This window comes from Acinonyx jubatus, chromosome D1, assembly GCF_027475565.1.
Source record: "Acinonyx jubatus isolate Ajub_Pintada_27869175 chromosome D1, VMU_Ajub_asm_v1.0, whole genome shotgun sequence".
Lineage (NCBI taxonomy): Eukaryota > Metazoa > Chordata > Mammalia > Carnivora > Felidae > Acinonyx > Acinonyx jubatus.
The window spans coordinates 24,955,037-24,974,760 of NC_069390.1; the positions used below are offsets into that span (position 1 = coordinate 24,955,037).

Sequence of the window (19,724 nt, forward strand, 5' to 3'; positions counted from 1 at the left end):
GAGGGAGAACAGCATGTCAGGATCCGTGGTAGAATTTATCCCTCCACAGGGGACCGCCAGCACGCATCCCGTGAAACACCCTCGGCGAGGGTTCTCGGAGAAGACCACCCCAATCCCACCTCATTTTTCAAAAAACAGATCTGACTGGCACAGCCACAGTGGCTGGCTCCGAGCAAGCGAGGCCGCTCGCGGGGGGAGCGAGAGACAGGGTGAATCACTCACTTGGAGCCTGCCACTCTTGGACAGAAGCATTTCAGCTGTCCAAACAGCAGAGGCTGAGTCACAGGGCCCACTGTACGAGGGCTGCCTTGTACTTGCCTTCACACAGCTTAATCTTCTCCTCCACAAACAACAGGCCTTTGGCAAGAAGCTGATTCTGTCAAGAGAGAACAAAGAACACAAGGGTTGGGCTACTTCACGCACTGACAAAACCTCTTCCACGTCCAATGGGCGAGGGCGCGGGGCTCTGGGCCCTTGGATGCCAGTCACGCTTCCAAGTACTAGAAGCCATCTGTCCTCTTGGAAGATCAGGCTTCGGGAGAAGTCAACAAGACATCCCACGGCAAACGAGGGAGACGAGAGCCAAACTCAACCACCATTCCATCCCTCCAAGCAGGGAGGAGGCATGCCACAGGCTTGGCTGAGTGCTACGGCAGGCCTGTGGTGGACACCCGATGTCCTTCAAGCCCTTCATCTAAACTCAGAAAAGGGAGCGTTGAGGTAATGGGAAATTGTGCAGAGATAATATATTTTTTTAAGAGATGAATTTAGGGTTTCCCACGCAAGCATGAAAGAGACTGTATGCAAAAACCTTAAGCAGCCGTGAGTATGTGTCCACCAGTGAGGGTGTGCATGGAAAGCTGTGGAAAGAGAGAGTACGGTTAAGTCCTCGTGCAATTGTACCTAGCAACTGCTGAGTGTTCTGCGCATGTCAGAGGGTTTATATCGTTCATTTCACCTAATTGCAACCCTCCCAACAGTCCTAGCCGGTTGGTGCCATGACCCTCACTTTACTGACGGTCAGTGAAGAGACCGCCTACAGGAGACAGACCAGGTCTTCTTAGCTCCAGAAGCCATGTTCTCTCCACTCTGCTTTGTTGCCTTCTAGCAAGTCTCCCCACCCAGAGCCCCCTTGAAGGGCTAGCACTGGTCCCATAAGAAGTGGAGCAGCCTCTTCACAGGTCACAGAAGCTCCAAGAGCAAGGATGCGCTGGTGCCTCTCCACTCACCTCACATTATCAGATTATCAAAGTCCTATGCTTATGGGACAGGGGGCCCATGGTGATCTGTATCCTACAGAAAACCTAATGCATTTCTTAGTATTCTCCTTTATAAAACCTTAAAACCCTGTTGCAATGATGACAATGATGCAAACCCTCGTGCATAGCAGAGTGGAAAGAATCTGGATATCAGACGGGGGCTCAAGTCCCAGCTCAGCCACACTCGAGCTGTGTGATCTTGAACTTTCTCTAATACTTGACTTCCTCAGCTGTAAAATGGCACCATACCAGCAACATCATAAAGTTCTTATAAGACTTAGTCATTACACACACACACACACACACACACACAGTATCTCATGTCCTTAGTACTCAGTGGTAATGGGCATTGATGATAATAGCTGTTCTCTTAGCCCATCTATCTTCACAAAGGAGTGGGAGTTAAAGAGAGTCGGTAATGAATGGGCCTACATCAAATATATTAAAATATTTTGTCAAAGGAACTGTCACATTTCTGTGACTCACACATATAAACCAAATTTCAGAAGCCCTATTAAAATTCACAAGAGATGATCTAACTTCAAAAAGTAGTTGGCCAGCGTTTAGTGTCAAGATGGAACCCCAACTCAAAGTCAGAATGACATCTTCTAGGAGAACACCAACTCTGTTAAAGGAGACAAAATTCAATTCCTTTACACAGAACGATGGAACAGAGAGGTAGTTTCAGGGAGACCCCACCTGCATTCTCCACCTTCCAGCCAAGCAAATGAATCCCAACAGCTTCTGGGTCAGAAAGCAAGAAAACACCACTGCACCAAATTTAGACTATCAGAAGCAAGGCTCTGTGACAGCCAGGCTGGACAGGAAAGGACTGTGCAGGTGCTTTCCAGAAGGCAGTCGCTCCACCTGCATGTTTCTGAGCAGCTGGGGCCTCAAGTCTCTGTGTGGGTCCCTATCACCCATCCAGGTGAAGTTCTCAGAACTTCCCCTGGGTGCTCTGTGCAAGGGCTCCTGAGGCCATTAGTCTCTGTCACCACCTCTGATGCCAACACAGATGTCCCAGGCTTCTTCCAAAACAACTTTACAACCTTCCAAGATGTCATGTTTCTGCAATGCACCTGTGGATGTGATTGCACCTCCCTCTTACTGCAGTTTTTGTGACTTTGTCCTATGACGTCTACATTTTAAATGGCAGGGGTGGGGGTAGAGTGGTGGGAGAACAGGAAGTACTGACAACAGAGAGATAAAAGCCTAGTCCAGGCGATGTCATGAGTTAAAGAAACAAATTCAAACCCTGTATCATACTCACTAGGTCCTTAGCGGTGAAGGCCATTTCTTACTGCTCTGAGAACAGTGTCCCAAACATAGCAGATGTTAACAAACATTGGCTGAATATATATATTGCCTGTTTTGGTGCTGAAGCCCATTTTGAACTTTTAAGAAATCAAGATAAGAGACAGAATATGTAGAAGAGGGGAGAAAGTGATACAGGGTCCCTAAGTCTGTTGACGTTTTCTTTACTTGATAAAAATCACTCTGTATCTGTACCTTAAGGGATAAGCTTTAAACGATGGCTCAGGTTCTTCTTCCCTCTCTCTCCTACTTCTCCCCCTTCAAGGAGACATTTGGGGAAAGAAAAAAAGACATTTTTTTTTCAATGAAAAGGAATGATTTGTGTATTATGGAGAAACGGAAAAGAAGATACTCTTTTAAAATCCTCAGGATACGCAGCATGGCAGTTCTGTAACTTAGGCCAAAATAAGAGCAATAGAAACTTGGGCTCAGGAGGGGATTTAAGGAGCCTCTAGCCATATTCTGCCATCTCCCCAGCCCTGTGGTCAAAATCCACTGGTCACACGCAGTTTTGAGGCTATTTCGGTGGACTCGTCCTTTTCCAGGAAACTAAAGCACCTTTCAAAAGCATCTTGCAGATTCTTCTACCCGCAGGCATTTGTAGATTTTGCTCTTCTTTTACAGCTGAATGAATAACTGGTCTCCAGCTTTTGTTTGTCACGTGCACGCAGAGGAAGGATCACTGGGCCCAGCCTAGCCCACAGCCCCTGCTCTCCAGAGAATCTCCCGCCATGCACTCAATGGATCTGTGCCCCACTGTGCAAGCTCAAACCCCTTGATCACAGCCTGCATCTCCGGCTTAGCTGATTGGCCTGTTTCCTATCCCGTTGCTGACCCAGGCCTCAAACTGAGCCAACAGTCTTCTCTCCTGGGAATCTGCAGTCACACAGGCTCCTACCCTCCAAATGGTCCTATGTTCCTCCGGGCCTCATGGCCTGAAGGGCTTCCTGCTTGGGGTTTAATGCTCTGCGGTTGCCATTTTAATTCTTAGTATTTTTTATCTTCAAACTTGTGTTTTGTAAGTGAAATCTGATTGGGTTCACTTGTGGTCCTGCCTCCTACCACCTCCCCAGGAGGATTTTTCAACACCTGCTCGCCCCCCACTCCCCCACCCCTGCGCGTACTGGTCCCACAGGGTCTCCCTCACCCTGCCTCCGGCCCCACACTGTCCTCTTATTCCCCGAAATGCTGGGGGCCCCAGGCCCAAATGCAAGGAGGGTAGGGCTGGGGCAGGCCCTGCAGCACCTGGGGAGGGGCCCCGGGGGCAGGCTTCCCCGCCCCGGGGCTGGCAGAGCTGTGGCTCAAGTGCTGGTAACTCAGGGAGGGCCTCTTGACCATCCCGGATGCGTGTACTGAGGGTGCAAAGGTTCCGATCTCTCGTGGGGGGTCTCCTGTCCACCACAGGCTGCAGCAGCAGGCCCACGGGAAAGGGAGACCGACCTCCCCGACCCTGGCTGCGGCCACTCTGTGTGCTGCTCGCTTCACCTCAGGATACGCCAACTGGACATCTGTGGGGCTTAAGGCTGCTGAGACATCCCCCTCCTTCCCCCCGGAAGGACAAAGGAAAACGAAAAGAACCAGCCTTGACTCAGGCATCCATCTTGGACGGTCTGTCCTTTTAAGCATCTCTTCCTGGAACTCGCCTCACCGCATTCCCGGCCCTTAACAAAGGCATGATTCTGGAAGGCGCCGAGGACATGCTTGCTGCAGGCTGTGGTGATGGAGCTGTGTGGTGCCAGGGCTGGGAAGAACCCGACCTTTCTCTGGTCCCGTTCCCTGCCCAATGGCAGCAACCGCACCACCTCCCCGGCCCGATGGCTTGGAGCCAACAACCGTTTACATTAAATAGCAGCCACCTAGGAAATGACTTGGGACTGGGAACGAGGCCCATTGTTACTTGGTGCCTTGCCCCCACCCCATAAATGAACTGAGACGTGGAATACACATCACTTGAATCAAGCAGCAGAGGAGCCTGGACGTGAAAGACAGCTGACACGTCTAAGACATCAAAAAGTACGCCACCAACAGAAAAATGAAGTTCAGCTAGGAAAAATGCAAAAAAAAAAAAAAAAACAAAACCCAAAAAACAAGGATGTCTGGGGAAAGGCATCCAAAACCACCCAATCTTGAGTGGGTGGGACAGATTCAGCTCATCCTAGCTGATCATGGAGGGCAGGCAGGAGGAAGCAGGGGAGGACAGAGGAGAAGGTGGGCTTGTCAACAGTGTGCACCTCTTGTCAAGCAGGTACTTCCCCAAACCCACCGGAGGGACTCAGGGAAACAGGGAACCCACAGGCTGGGGGGGTGGGGGTGGGGAGAAGGACACTAACCCATCTTCCCAGAGGAAAGAACTTTCCAACAGCAGGAATCCTGTAAATGCTAAGGCCGTCTGCCACTGCTTTAGCGATGAAGAAGAAGAAGAAGAAGAAGAAGAAGAAGAAGAAGAAGGAGGAGGAGGAGGAGGAAGAATGACAGTAGAGTTATTCACTGGTTTTTACTCTTGTCAGGCACTGTATTAAACCCTTTGCATGCACTAACTAGCTCATTGTACCTTTGCCACAAACTATGCCTTTTGTACAGATGAAGAAACGGAGGCTCAGAGTAGCAACTAGCAGATGTGAGACCAGAACTAGCACCCAGATTGGTCTGAATCCAAACCCCCATTATATTCCCTTGGTTTATTTTAGCAATAATAAAACAATATATATAAAGATACAAATAGCTACCGTATGTTGACCGCTCCCTAAATACCAAGGACTTTGCATCTACAACATCTCATCTAGTAACCGCATCAACTTTTTGAAGTTGGTACCATGATCTCAGCTAGCGTATCACTAAGAGAACTGAGGCTCAGAGAGGTTAAGTGACATGCCTGCAGTTACCCAGCCAGTGAGCATTCTAGCAAGGATGGGAATCCAGACCCACCCGGAAGAAGGTCTGGTGCTTTTAGCCATCCTGTTCTTCTGCCCTGTCCATTGGGGAGGTTTCTTGTGTCCTTTCCCAAAGGGGAAGGGAGAGGAGATCCACTTCAGGATCACACATATGGGGAGCAGTCGGTTTAGCAATCTCAGGTGACGGGATGGAGTTCCGCCATGAAACCTCTATCCAGCCGGGCCATTTCCGCTGCCCAACCCTGCTACCAGCTTCCCAAATTCTGCCTCCCCCGAAGTACTTCCTCAGGGCCTCCCTCTCCGCTATCCACACACACTCACTGTCCAGCAAGGCTCACACGTGGCTCCTAGGTGGGTTCCATTCCCAAATGAGACATTCTTTCCTACCCTGGAGGCATCTAGAAGCATGCCACTCTGCCTACGGAGAACTCTTCTTAGCCAACAATTCTTTTCTAATCCAGGCATGTTTCCAGTGATATCAAGATCCACAAAGGTTCCTGGCACTGGCACTAAGCCAGGGATGGAAACTATGGGCCACCTCCTTTTTCCCCGCTGCAGCTTTGAAAGTACAGCCATCATATCTAAGGATGTCTGCATTTCCTGTGAACCTGGATGCCTTCCTAGATAAGCAACAAAAAGCCTTATAAACACGACTTGTCCCCAAGCCCAGAGAGTTCCTAATAAACCAGTCCTGGTGTGTGGATGGGGGCGGGGAGGGGATGTGGCAGTGTGATGAGACCAGACAGAAATCCCCAGATGGGAGTGTGAAAAAGATGAAAAACTTGCTACATATGCGAATCCTTCATTCAGCACCATTTCAGTGGTAGAGGGTGAATTCGGGCTCTTAAAAAAGTCATTTTAAAGGAAGCTGGAAAACAGTCCCTGTTTCTCTGGACACCAAAAATAAATAAATAAAATTTAAAAACACTGAAATTTCTCTTCCGTGGAGTTTTTCAGGGAATGCCTTACGGGCATTTTAACATTTAGAGTATAATCCAGAAGATTTTTCTTCCATGGCCAGAGGGCCTGAGTCTGACACTTGCTTTACATTTTACCAGCTGTGCGATCTTGGATAACCTCCCTTCTGAGAGCTGCAGTCATAGTATCTGCAGAACAGTAATAACAAAATCTTCCTCATCAGCTGTCAGGAGGAATAAGTGACTTGGCACAGGGAGAATGCTTCCAGCATTTTCTCAGACTTGATTAGGTATCAGAATCACAGAGTTCTGGGCCCCATCCCCAGTGTCTGATTCTGTGAGTCCGAGGCAGGGCCTGAAAATCTGCCTTGGCAACGCGCTCTCAGGTGGTGCAGAAGATGCTGGTCCGGGGACCACACTTCGAGAACCATCAGCTTTAAAGAGTGGCTGGTGCATAAATGCATGAAAATGTTCGCCGTCGTGACTATGGATGTTTTTGTCCTCCATATAACCCCTTTTTTTAAACAACAACAACAACATTTACTTATTTTTGAGAGAGAGACAGAGACAGAGAGTGAGTGGAAGAGAGACAGAGAGAAAGAGAAGGAGACACAGAGTCCGAAGCAGCCTCCAGGCTCTGGGCTGGAGTCAGTACAGAGCCTGACACAGGGCTCGAACTCACTGACCATGAGATCATGACCTGAACCAAAGTCAGACGCTTAACTGACTGAGCCACCCAGGCGTCCCCTCCATATAGCTCTTAAGCAGCCTCAGAGACAGTTGCCCTGGTGCTTTCCATGCCTAACAAATATTTCTCAGCCCTTCCAACTCAGTCTTTACGCCTCATGGCCACTAAACTGCTGAATGTTTGCACTTATCGGAACACATGTGCATTTCTAGCATCTACCTCTGCCTTCCAACCTTCCTTCACTGGTGCCTTAAACCTGGCTGCTGCCATTCCCTGCCTGCTCTATAGGAAATCACCCAATTTCACCCATAGTGGGTTCCTGAAAACACGTATTCGTGTGGAACAAGACACTTACATGATGTTCGGAGTTCTGTTCCCACAGAGCTAAGGATTATAAAACCCCTAATTACACCTCACCTTCGGAGCTCATCTTCGGGTGATAGATTTTCAGCATTTTGTACCTACGTGTTCCTTCTTTAACAATAGAATGTGCAATCACCCAAGTCCAATGAGGCTAAAGATCCGCCATGGCAGCATGCCCGCGGATTTTCATCTTTATCTCAATTATATTAAGACCTATGGTTATCAATTTCAAGGCCCATTTTCCCACTTATCCTCATAAAACGTGAGAGAAAGTACAATAAAAATATTCAAATAATTGCACAGATTCCAGGCAATCGCCGAAGAGATTAAGCATGGCAGAGCTGCTGACAGGGAACGCGGCTGGCTGGCGGGAAGCCCCACACAGTGCAGCCTGGGACATCCAGGGGTCCTTCTTGCAGCCCCCAGACTGGCACCACCCCATTCCCTCCCCTCACAGTGCCCAAGCAAAGTTTCTGAGCCACTCCCAAGTTTACGGACTCCACAAGGGCTTCTTCCAAGTACTGGCCAAATCCAAAACGTAACCTCACAATGATCTTCTCCCCTAAGGGTATCATCTTCCCCCCTTGTCTTTTTGCTGGAGCTCAGCCCACTTGTTCAAAGCCCCATCTCTTGCTCCCCTCCATCCACCTAATCACCCCTTTCCTTCTGGGGAACCCCATGTGTTTGGGAAGACCTCCCAGGCTGACCAAAGAGGAGCTGAAACTTTTCGCCTCTAGTCAATTTGGGTTTGGAAAAAAAAAAAAATCACATGAAAGTGATTTTCCCCAATCTTTATCATCTCTCCACCCAGGAAGAATCTGTGGATTCTTACAAGTCCCACCCAGCTTTGTCCCTACAAAGTATACTTATCCTGGGCCCGTTTGTAAGCCTTTACCATCCACTCAGGTTTTCAGCTAACACTACCCTGTGTGGTACCTGCATAGAGGTATCCACATCCCTGCTCTGTCTTCAGTGTCAAACTCCACGGTGACCATGACACTTCCATGGGTCTCCTCCTTTGGTTCTGCCATGTGCCACAAGCCCTTAATGAATCTTCCCTGATAATGATGAGCTAAGAGGGACTGGCCTCTTGGGGCTCTCACAAGACATGAGCAGTAATGGAAGTATTTAGATCAAACACTACCAGGCCATCTGTGGCCTTTGGGCCCTGGGGTGACTAAATTTCCCCTTTCCCTAGGTACTATCTTGTTCAGAGCTACTGACTAGAAACTGAGTTTCTGTATCAAGCAAAACTCTAGTTTCACCAAAGGGAATTTAACTTTCCGGGCTTGGGGTAAAAACTTGCAACAAACACAACACAGCCAGCAGATACAGGAGCACAGAATACTCTATCTGCAGCCACTCCCCCCTGTGCCCATCCCCATGCCCTGCACCACCGACGTGGTTAACCATTAATTAGGTGATAGAAAAATGTAGAGCACTTCCGATCATCATTTCCAAAGTTCTAAGGAAACAGTTATCCCACAGAGCTGTCTCTATGATAGAGTTCCCCTGGGAAACCCCAGCTTTCCTTCCAGGCCCAAAACAGAGGGAAAGAGAAAATTCAACACTGGAAATGTCAGATTTTTTCCCGCCAGTTTCTTATGGAATTCTCTCTATGCTTCTGTGGATCAAATGGCCTGTCTTCTCTGTGTGCAGACACAAGATAAGCACCCTTTTCCCACCTGCTTCCTCTCTGCCTTCACCTCAGGTCATTTTCATTATTCCTGACTGAAGATACCCTTCAGTGAATCTTTCCTTGAAGCTACAAAATGAGAATGCTCACCTTCAAAAGCAGAGCCACAGAGAAGGTTCTGCAAGTAGAGATCTCTGGGTTGGAGAGATGCGACCCAACCCAACCCAGAAGAGATCTCTCTGGGTCCCAGGAGATGTGAGTTCATCGCTAAATGCAGATGGCAGGGAGGGGGCACCCGATCCTTCATGTCACACAGAAAAGCCCAGAGCCCAAAGAGCCCATTCATCGACCTCTCCCTTTGGGGTCTCACCTCCACCCTCATGTTCTGTTCCTTATTTGTCCATGGACTTCCTCCTTCCTCCTTGCTGGAGGCGTGTTCTTTCTGGAGCCCATTCAGACTTTTCCTTTTTCACAGCACGTCTGCTAGTTGAATGTGAAGGCTGGTCTCTATAGCCCTCCCTCCTAGACCTCCCTCCTCCCTTCCATCCTCCTTCATGGACAGTTCTTCCTTGCATGGCTTTGGAACCAGCCCACCTTCAAGCAGTGCCCAGCATTGGACTTTCCAAACCTGACTCTCTCTTGAACCACCTTCACCATCTGGCCATCGCCAGGGTCCCCTAAACTGTTATTCTTTGCATACTATTTTTCTTAAATCAGTCCACTTTTTAAAACATAAATATGTTTAAAAAATGAAACTATAGCAACATCATTTGCCATAAACAGAATGTAACTCAACCATCAACTTGAGGCAAAGAAAAAAATTTTTATGAAATTCTAATCAGTGTTCCTAGCTGAAGACACTAAGTTCGAGGTGTGCTCTCTCTTTCTGAAACAAGGGAGATCTCCAAGTCCTGCAGGAGTGTCAAAGATACACTGGCTCAAAGCGAGACTCTCCCTGGGCACAATCCGAAGCATGAAAGGAAAAGAAAGGAAAATACATTCTAGCCACGAAGACCAGTATTACTTAACGTCATTGTGCATACCACCTAATATCATCTCCTGTATCTGTGGTAGACAACCCCTCCCTCTCCCTCTCTCCCAAGAAACTTCACTGGGCATCTCTTATGTTCCAGGTACTTTCCAGGCACTGGGGAGCCAAACACCTTTTTTTTTTTTTTTAAAGGGCTCTGCACCTACAGGAGACTTAAAATCTACATTTAAATAAACAGCGTCCACGATAGCTTTCTCTCCGGTCTAGTACTAAGGAAAATCCCAGATTCAAAACTGTGAAAACCAGTTCCCACCCCACACCCCCAGAAAGAGACTCAATATTCACCAAGCCGTTTCTCTGATTAAGCTCTCGATGGAAAATGACATGTGGTTATTAGTTAAGTGGCTGGCATACTTTGTAAGCAGCATTAACCGACCCCCCCAAACCTCAGGGCTTCCCAGATAAACAAGTCCCCACCCAAGTGCCCTTCCCCACCCATCCTAGGGGTAGCCCCCCCGTGCCAAAAGACAACTGACATTTAAAACCCGATTGAAACCACACCAAACTCTGTCTACTTTAAATGTCAGCGAGGAAGGCTGCCGGCCTGGCAGGTTTCTTCAGGACCAATTGAAAAACCACTTCTCTGTAGTTGGATTTAAAAATCAATCAGTACAGACAGCAAGAGAAGAGACTGAGGACAAGGCTGACCTTTGAGTCAAGGGCAACTGAGATGATTCACATTTGTAACTAATTACCTCTTTCTTAATCTTTATGTTTGTCTCTCCCTGGACAGGGGCTTTTTCTTTCAAGCAGCTGAGACATCTGACCCGATAGAATTCCAGCCTGCTGTTGGGTCTTGCTTTGTCCATATTTATAGTGGCCATTCTCTGCTGTGTGTGTGTGTGTGTGTGTGTGTGTGTGTGTGTGTTAAAGGACTAACATCTGTCATTCTTTAAAAGTGCACATAAAAATTTAAGCTTCCCGAATGTTGGTAAGGAAGAAAAAAAAAGAATGTCAGTATTGTTTTTAAGATCTAAAAATTCTTTAACCTGTCTTAAATAAAAGTATGTTCTCCGTGGGTATAGAATAGCACCACCAACCTGAAACCAAGATGTTAGGTATTTTTATGTTAGTTTCCCATTAAAAGGGTTGGACGACACTTTAGAATAACAAATACGCATACAGTTAAGTTTAATAACCGCGTTACTCTGTCTTCCTCTGTGCTAGTCACTGTTCTGAGCACTTGACAAATAACACTTTATTTAGTCTTCACGACAATCTTATAAGGTTAGGTCCTAACACCCCTGGTTTTATAGAACAGAAAACTAAAACACACAGAGGTAAAGCAACTTGCTCAAGGTCACACAGGTGGTAATGGGCTATGCTGGGCACTAAACTCAGGTAGTCTGGCTTTAGAGGCCACGATCTTGACCACTCCCCTACTCTGTCCCCCACCCAACACCCACACTATGCGCTGAATGCTTTGCATGTGTTATTTCACGTAAGCCAACAACGACCTCTAAGGTAGGTCATGTTTTTGTTCCCATTTTACAGATGGGGAAAATGAGGCATCTTGCCCAAGACCTACTCAGCTAATGAGCGGGGAAAAGTAGTAACTCTGACTTCACTAAAGTATCACTCAGTCAATTACTCACTGTCAAACAAACGTCCCCATGCCCTCTCCCACATGCCTGTGGGTGGAGTCAGGAAAACAACTTGTGTCAGTCGATTAGAAACTATCCTCTGAGGGGCATCTGGGTGGCTCAATTGGTTAAGCTTCTGACTCTTGATTTCAGCTCAGGTTAGCATCTCACAGTTCATGAGTTCAAGCCGCAGGTCAGGCTCTGCGCTGACAGCACGGAGCCTCCTCGGGATTCTCTCTCTCCCTCTCTCTCTGCCCTTCCCCTGCTCATGCACACACAACACTCTCACTCTCAAAATGAATAAAGAAAAAGTGAAGAAGAAAAATAAACCATCCTCTAAGAGAGTCTGGAACCTTGAGTTCATTAGCCTCATAACAAGAGTGTTTGGGCAGGAGGGGTGTCAGATCGCTGGATCCAATCATCTTTAACAGAACAGACTAGGAGGCTTAGTGACAAGAAGTCACTTGGCTGAAGGGTACATACAATTACACGGAATTAGATGCCATCCCCGGGGGGTAAGAGGGAATGTTGCTAGAGGAGCAGTTCCCACAGTGTGGTCTGAGGTCCCATATCCCCAGACCTTTTCCACAGGGTCAAAACTAGTTCCTTAATGACACTAAGCCACAATTTGCCCTTTTCCTTGCATCTTCCATCAGTGTACCGTGCAGGTTTCCAGAGACCGCATGATGCGCGATGTCACAACAGACTGAATGGGAAACAGACAGGAGGATCCATCCGGCTATCTTCTATGAAGCCAGATGGTGCAGAGATTTGCAAACGTAAAATAATGCCTCTCTTCTATTTTTTTTTATTCTGAGAAGTTATTTTTCACTAAAACGTTATTTAGACTAACATGTAATAGGTTTATTATTTAAATGACTTAAATATTTTTAAGTTTCTCAGGTTCAGTTTCCAATACGGTGAAGACAGAGATAACCCAAATAACCGATCATTTTTAAGAGTGTAAGGATGACCAAGAAGCCTGAGAACCACTGCCCAAGACTGTAATCTCCATAAAAGCAGGGACCACACTGGCCCTGTGCATTATCAGGGACTCGGCATATGTGATCTTGGATGTTGAAGGAATGCCCAGGTGTATGGTATTGGCCATCCCTTTAGGTGCATGTATCCATGTGCACTATAATGACAGATACTCAGACTCACACAACTTACCTGGAAATAGTCTGTAATGAATGATCCAAGTTCACTCTTCAGCAGCCTCCTGGGGAGAGAGAAACACCATCAAGCAGCCCATGATAGTAGAGCTCCCGGTGCCTAACTCACAGACACATACAACGATAGAGTGCTCCCCAGTGGCATAGGGGCCAAGGCCAGGTCTAAGAAAGGAGTGTGCTAGGCTCTAATAATACCTCTGCACCAAAGTTATTATGGGATTCAGGCAATGGAAGTCCTAAAAGGGTATCTGTTCCTTAGTTCACTCTACAAAGACAACCATCGCCAGAGGGCAGTCACAGGAGATTCTAATTCTAGTAGAGTTGGTTGGTAGAAGCAAGCTAGGGGACTCTGGCTTCATTGGAAGCAAAAAAAAAAAAAAAAAAAAGAAAGAAAAGGAAAGAGAGAAAGACCATAATTTTGTAATCTTCCATATTTGTAGACTTTATGGTTTAAAACATATTTTTCATGCATTCTTCAGCCAAGGGTTGAAGAACTGTAAAGTATGTGTGAGAGGAGGGCAATTATTATCCTCCAGTATAAGTAAAGAAACAGAGGCTCAGAGAGGCCCCCAGTGGCAGAGTGAAGATTCAAACCCAGGCCTTCTGCAAATTCAACATCTTTCCCCATAATCCCACTCTGTCTCTCCTCCAAATCCATCAGAGACATTCAACATGGTGCCATAGTTTGGATGGTCTTACCACCCCCCCCCCCAAGTGACTGAGGCAGTCGTTCAAAGGGGGCTACAACAGGGAAAACAGATTTTATTTATCCAGTTTATTGAGCTTCCCTTGACGTGCCAGACACTGGGCCAGCACCAGGTGGACGGAAGTGAACAACCAAGACAGATGAGGTCTCGGTGGTATGGATCGATAGTTTGTTAATAAATACACTCGCAGGATAATTTCAAAGAGTCTTTAGAGCTAAAAAAAGAATTTTAAAAATAGAGGTGTTGGCACCAGGTCCCCATCTCCCTGTGACAAATCGTGGGACCGCCCTACTGATCCTTCTTTAACTTGATCCAAACAAGGCAATGAATCTAAAAACATGAATAACTGGCTCTCCGGATCCAACATGCTCCCTAGAGGGTACACTCCTCATTGACTTCAAATTGTTTCACCCCACCAGCCACGGTCATTAAGGAGCAAAGGCTCAGCCTTCTGACAACCCCCGCTGGCTATCAACTCCCCCGCCCCCAAAATGTGTTCCCACATGTTCTCCGTGTCCTGGAGAAACAGGAAGTGACAGTGAGGTATCATTATGTGCAGATCATTGATGCAACGGGATCAAAAAAGAGAAAGAGACACCCATGATCTCAATTCTCACACCAGAAAGAGCCCTGGAAAGCTGCAAACACGGGTGGCACACGGAAAATACCTTCTTTTTCCCAAGACAGACAATGTGCCTGTGTGGATACCGCATCTTGAGATCCAATTTAATGGCAGTCTCCTGGAAGGCTGCCCCATCAACACAACCCAGAAGCTCTCCCAGATGGTGGGCAGGTCTGACAGAAACAGGGGAACCTTCATCAGTCAGGAGGCTGAGGGCAGGCTGCTCATCGCTGCTCTTGGAGGCTAGAAATGTCTCTCAGACAGAAAACAGAAACCTGGCGGGCAGCCCCAGATGGGGGCTCTCAAACAGGAAGAGTCAGAGAGGCTGCTTCTGACTCCTAGCCACTGGGAAGTCTTCATGGCCACTGGGAAGCCTCAAAACCATAGGTGAAGAAGCCAGGCTTCCTCAAAAGGACTTAGAAAACCAAGTCCTAATAATGGGCTACTTCAAACGAAGTTTCCCACACACATCTCAGGTACCCATAATGCTGAGGGGCTGACACGGCTCTGAGACCAAATAATACGCTATGGAGTTGGCGTTCTGAGGAATCTGTGCTGGGAAACTCTGTGCTCATGAAGATGCTTTGGGTAAAATGGAAGGAGAAAGAGGTCAGGGGTAAGGGTAGTCCTTCAAGGTCAACAACCATGGAAAACCCTGCTGGAGCACGTTGGAGGAGGGACCTATGCAAATGTAACAGTTGTTAATGGAGGCTAGACATGGTTAAACAGGCGATGACTGCCCAGGGACATTTCACAATGGTACTCTGATTGCATCCTGATGTTACCCAAGTAAGGAATCCAAGAAGTATCTTCCCCTACCTATCAGGACATGCAGAAAGGCTGGGGCCTCCAGTGAGGGGGAGATACAGCACCTTATGGTAAGGCGAGGGCTGCAGCAAGCCATGGCCACAGCCAGAATTCTGCAGAGCGTTAAGGGAACACAAAGTGTGGGGTAGAAATCAGCTAATAAAGGAGCAGAGGCTAAGGAGTGAACCTGACATAACCACCAAGACAAAGGCACAGAGGCACAGAAGAAAGGACTCTGAAGCTACGAGCAGCCGCACCAGGAGCGATGGGAGGGTGATGGATGGGAACAAGCCACAGAGCACAGAGAGCTGCTTCCCGCACACTGATGAGGGTGATCCTCAGTCCTTTACCGAGAGGGAACCAGCACAGGAATGTGCACAACAACCCACTTTATATACTTAAAGCACCATGGACCAGTTATAACCAGGTATGGTAAGAGAATGAGACACTTGTCCTTTCATCTATCCTGAGTTTAAAACCCTGTCCACTAGGTATTATTGTTAGACTTAGCTGAACAGAACTGACCCCATCGGATCACTGAAGCCAACATTCTGTTATCCCGGGTAGGCATGTCAGTAAGTTGCTCTGTCCCTTACAAAACCTGTCGGACTTCTGGGCATGCTATGCATTACACAAGGTCACTGCATATGTGTACAGAGTTTTTGCTGCAGGAAAATACAAGAATCAATAAAAATGGGCACCAATAGTGCTCATAAAAAATTGTGGTTCATTCATACAATGGAATTTTATGCAATTGTTAGAGACAGAGAGAGGGAAGAACTCTAACGATACAAAAATTAATTTTTTAAAAATGCAGGATACAGGGGCGCCTGGGTGGCTCAGTCGGTTAAGCTTCCGACTTTGGCTCAGGTCATGATCTCGCGGTTTGGGAGTTCGAGCCCTACACTGGGCTCTGTGCTCACAGCTTGGAGCCTGGAGCCTGCCTCGGATTCTGTGTCTCCTTCTCTCTCTGCCCCTCCCCCACTTGTGCTCTGTTTCTCTCTACCAAAAATACATAAATGTAAAAAAATTTTTTTAAATGCAGGACACAGAATAGTGTGTATAATACGCTACCTTGTGAAAAGATAAGAGAAAAGGAAGAATATATATATTTTTATTTACAGAATACCAATGAACTCAGTTGTCAAATCTGCTCTCTTCACTTGCTGTTCTGCAAGAGCAATGTGATTTGGTTTCCAACAGGCCCTTTGAACTAAAATAGCACCTTGACTTTTAAACCATGAAGTGTGTATGCATTTAAAAAATTACATAGAGGATTATATATAAATACTGGGCTTGGTCTCCTCTTCTCCATCTCCCCAAGTAAGGACATGGAGGAAGCAGAAGTTGTTGCTGGAAATTTGGTGGGGCAACAAAACACTTTAGCAAACTTTATTCCCTGAAGTTAGGGGATAGTCTCCTACAGATCAACCCAGTCTGTGGACCTCCTATGAACTGTTGAATATCCCCAGGTGCTTTTCCATATCGATGTTCCTTACATATGCCTAAGGAAGGTCTGGGAGAAAGTGCACTAAATTGCTGTTATAATAATTATCTTTGTGGGTGCTTGAATGAGAACTGGGTTTCTGGGGTACAGGAGAGGGAGATTCTTCAAGGTACAACTCACTATATAAATGTTTCGTACCCTGTGAACAAAGTCCTATTAAATTTTTAAAATTAAATTTTTAAATTTTTAAATTTAAATTTTTAAAAATTTGTAATTAACAAGAATCACCCCCAAGGTTACCACGACATGCAGCTGAGAAGGAATTCTGGGAGTGAGTTCCCATCAAGGGTGTGATGTCAGGAAGCAGGCAGTCCTAGGGAACGGAGAACCCCACAAGCAGAGAACCTGCCAACGCAAACCCTCCTCAGCCTGGCAGCCTGAGAATTCAACTCAGAGAGAAAAGCGGGGAGGAAAGGCCAGAGCTGGCCCAGCCATCGGAGAGCAGACTGCCGCTGAGTCATACCACAAAATCTCCAACCTGTTTCTCTACTCGGTGTTTATTCTGCTTGCACTGGGTTTACAAGGAACGAGTACTTCTGAAAAACATGATCTTAGCTGAACTGAGAGAAAGAGGGATTTTCCACCCCTCTGTCATGATACACGATCCCCAGGGGGAACTCGGCAGTCGCTTCCCTCCAGAGTGACTGATAAGAGAAGAGAGATCCATGAATTCATTCACTGAATCACAACCATTTCCTGAACACCTGCGGTGTGCCAGCCACGGTACTAGACTAGACGCTAGGAGAAGGGATAGGCAGGGCTCGGACAGTGATTTCTTCTCGCCGGGGCCACGGTCTCAGGAGGCACCAGGTGCACCAACGTCTCCAAAAATGGAGAGCGTAAGTATCAAGGCATTAGAGGTATGCGGACCTACATTCACAGAAAAACAACTCACCCTGTAACTTCCTCACCAACTTTGCCAGTTTAGTCTGTAAAGCATGAGAAAGAAGAGCAAAGCAGGAGGAAGACAACAGAATTAACGAGCCTATGGTTTGTGGTTCCCTAGATGCAAAAGACAGGAAATCTCTGATCTCCAATCCTTACGATGCGTGCTCTGTCTCAGGCACGGGGGCCAAGAATCCAGCATCCCCCTTCCACTTTTTCCACCCTTTCCTAGGGTGTTTTCCCTGAAGACAGGAAAGTAGGGACTTATTGCAGCAAATAAATAAGGAAGAAGAAATAAACTGCTCTTAGGATGGAGCTGGACGATCTTTTCCCCCAGTTGAAGTTTCACTAAGCACTTACTGGGTGCCAGGCACTGTTTTCCACAACATACACAACATGTGTTTCCTCCTGTAAGCTAGAAACAAAGCCATACGGTTGTAGTGACAGCTCCACTTTTTAAGGAAACCAATGCTCAGAGGTCACTCAGGAGGGTGTGCAGCAAGCACAGGACGGAGATGGGAGGAGCCTCACGGAGTGTGAGGACCAAGAGGCAGCTCCTGGGCCTGAAAACTGTTGTCAGCAATAACCTTTGTAAGTCAATGTCCCAGGTTAGTCCTTTGTATCTGCTCCCCAGCTGGAGTTCAGGGGTAATGAGGATCCCTACTCCGCAGATAGCGTAAGGGTTAAGGGAGTTCATCCTAGACCAGTTAGTTCCCAGAAGAAGCCTGGCACACGCAAGACTCAGCAGGTGCATATGCTACCCAGGGCTGCAGACCCTGAAGCCCACACTCCCAAGGACTCAATTTCACTGCTTCTTGGCATCTTTTTTTTTTTTAAGAGAGAGAAAGTGCATGCATGAGCAAGGGAGGGGGCAGAAGAAGGGAGGGAGGAAGGGAAAGGGAGACAGAGAGAGAGAGAGAGAGAGAGAGAGAGAATGTCAAGCAGGCTCTACACTCACCACAGAGCCTGACATGGGGCTTGATCGCATGACCCTGGGATCATAACCTGAGCTGAAATCAAAGAGTTGGATGCTCAACCGACTGAGCCACCCAGGAGCTCCAGCATCTTCTTAAAAGGACAGCCGGGCCAGCATTTCCCAGACCTGACATTAAGGACCCAGGTGAGACTCATGAAGGGGGCTGGACACTAGGGCCAGACCTCACTGATTTAAGGGTAAAGGCAGAGGATGGGGCCACACTTGGCGGGAAATGTGGCTGTGACGAAGATGGAAGTAACATCTCAGCTTAATGAGATGCTTCATCTGTTTCACGTACGGGGCCTCCATGCCAGGTTTCGTGTGGAAACCGAATCCTGAGCTAACCACCACCACCCCTAGTGGCGGCTGCAGCCACGGAGCCAGAAGAAGGAAGTGGGGCCTCAGGAGTAACGCGCCCCAGGAGTAATGGCAAAGGAACGCTTACGTGGACCCGGCCCCAAAGCGAAACAGAGCATGAAGTTCAGTCAGAAGCCAAAAAGGCCACAATAGGGAAAAAAATGGGGAACCACTCACTGGTCTGTATTATCTCACCCCTTCTCCCTCCCAGGCTGACTGGGCGAGACACCACCCCAGATGACAAGATTTCCTGTTATTACACAGACTCGCCATCTCGCCCCTCACCGTCTTGTCAACTTCCCACTTCTGTGGACTCGAAAGTAAACAAGGCCCTGCCGGAGCTGGATGCTGGTTGGGGGGCGTGGGGACCACAGGGTGACAGGCAGCGCAGGAGTGGCACGAAGGGTGTAGAGAAACCACCTCGGGTATGAGCCATGATCTCCCCTGCACGTGCGGAAAGACCCAAAGCAGCAAAATCCCAAGGGATGACGAAGCAGTTTGGAGACAGATGCCACGGGGCTCGTGTTTAACCAGCACGCGTCAGGACAGCCAGATGAGTTGTTCGACGTTTCTGTGCCATTTGGCAATTAGGGGCTGCCCCACGTACTCGGGCCCTCCAACCTGGCCCCTTGGCGGGGTCCAACCCCTCAGGATCCACTTCCTCAGGATCCAGGAACAGCAGGGGACCTGCAGACTCGGTTACTGATGCTATGCTGATCAGTGTCCCGCCGACCCGACTGCGAAATCCTCCGAAGATGAGAGACGGGGCAGAGACAGAGAGAAAGAAAGAGAGAGAGAGAGAGAGAGAGAGAGAGAGAAGTGCGGCTGGAGCTCACCCAAAGCCGGGCTCAAACTCACAAACCGTGAGATCGTGACCTGAGCTGAAGTCAGATGCTTAACTGACCGAGCCATCCAGGCACCCCAAGGAAGTGGCATCGTTAAGCACTAACATGGAAATGCCCCATTTCCTCCTTGGGTCCGTTCTA

At 47.8% G+C, this 19,724-nt stretch overlaps 1 protein-coding gene across 18 annotated transcripts in view; it reads right to left on the bottom strand.

Moving 5' to 3' along the window:
- PRR5L (proline rich 5 like) overlaps nt 1–19,724 on the bottom strand; it is a 72,671-nt gene that overhangs the window by 24,202 nt on the left and 28,745 nt on the right. For 15 of the 18 annotated variants that reach the window (XR_008290382.1, XR_008290383.1, XR_008290384.1 and 12 more), the window contains 2 exons: nt 12,876–12,924; nt 319–376 (listed from right to left, as the gene is read on the bottom strand). Coding sequence is in view for 15 of the 18 variants with exons in the window: in XM_027072873.2 (XP_026928674.2) it covers nt 319–376; nt 12,876–12,924 (107 nt within the window). In the remaining 3 variants the exon portion in view is untranslated. Of the gene's footprint in view, nt 1–318; nt 377–12,875; nt 12,925–14,252; nt 14,380–19,724 lie in introns of all 18 variants that reach the window. The other 3 variants (XM_053203302.1, XM_027072875.2, XM_053203301.1) reach the window with 3 other exon arrangements.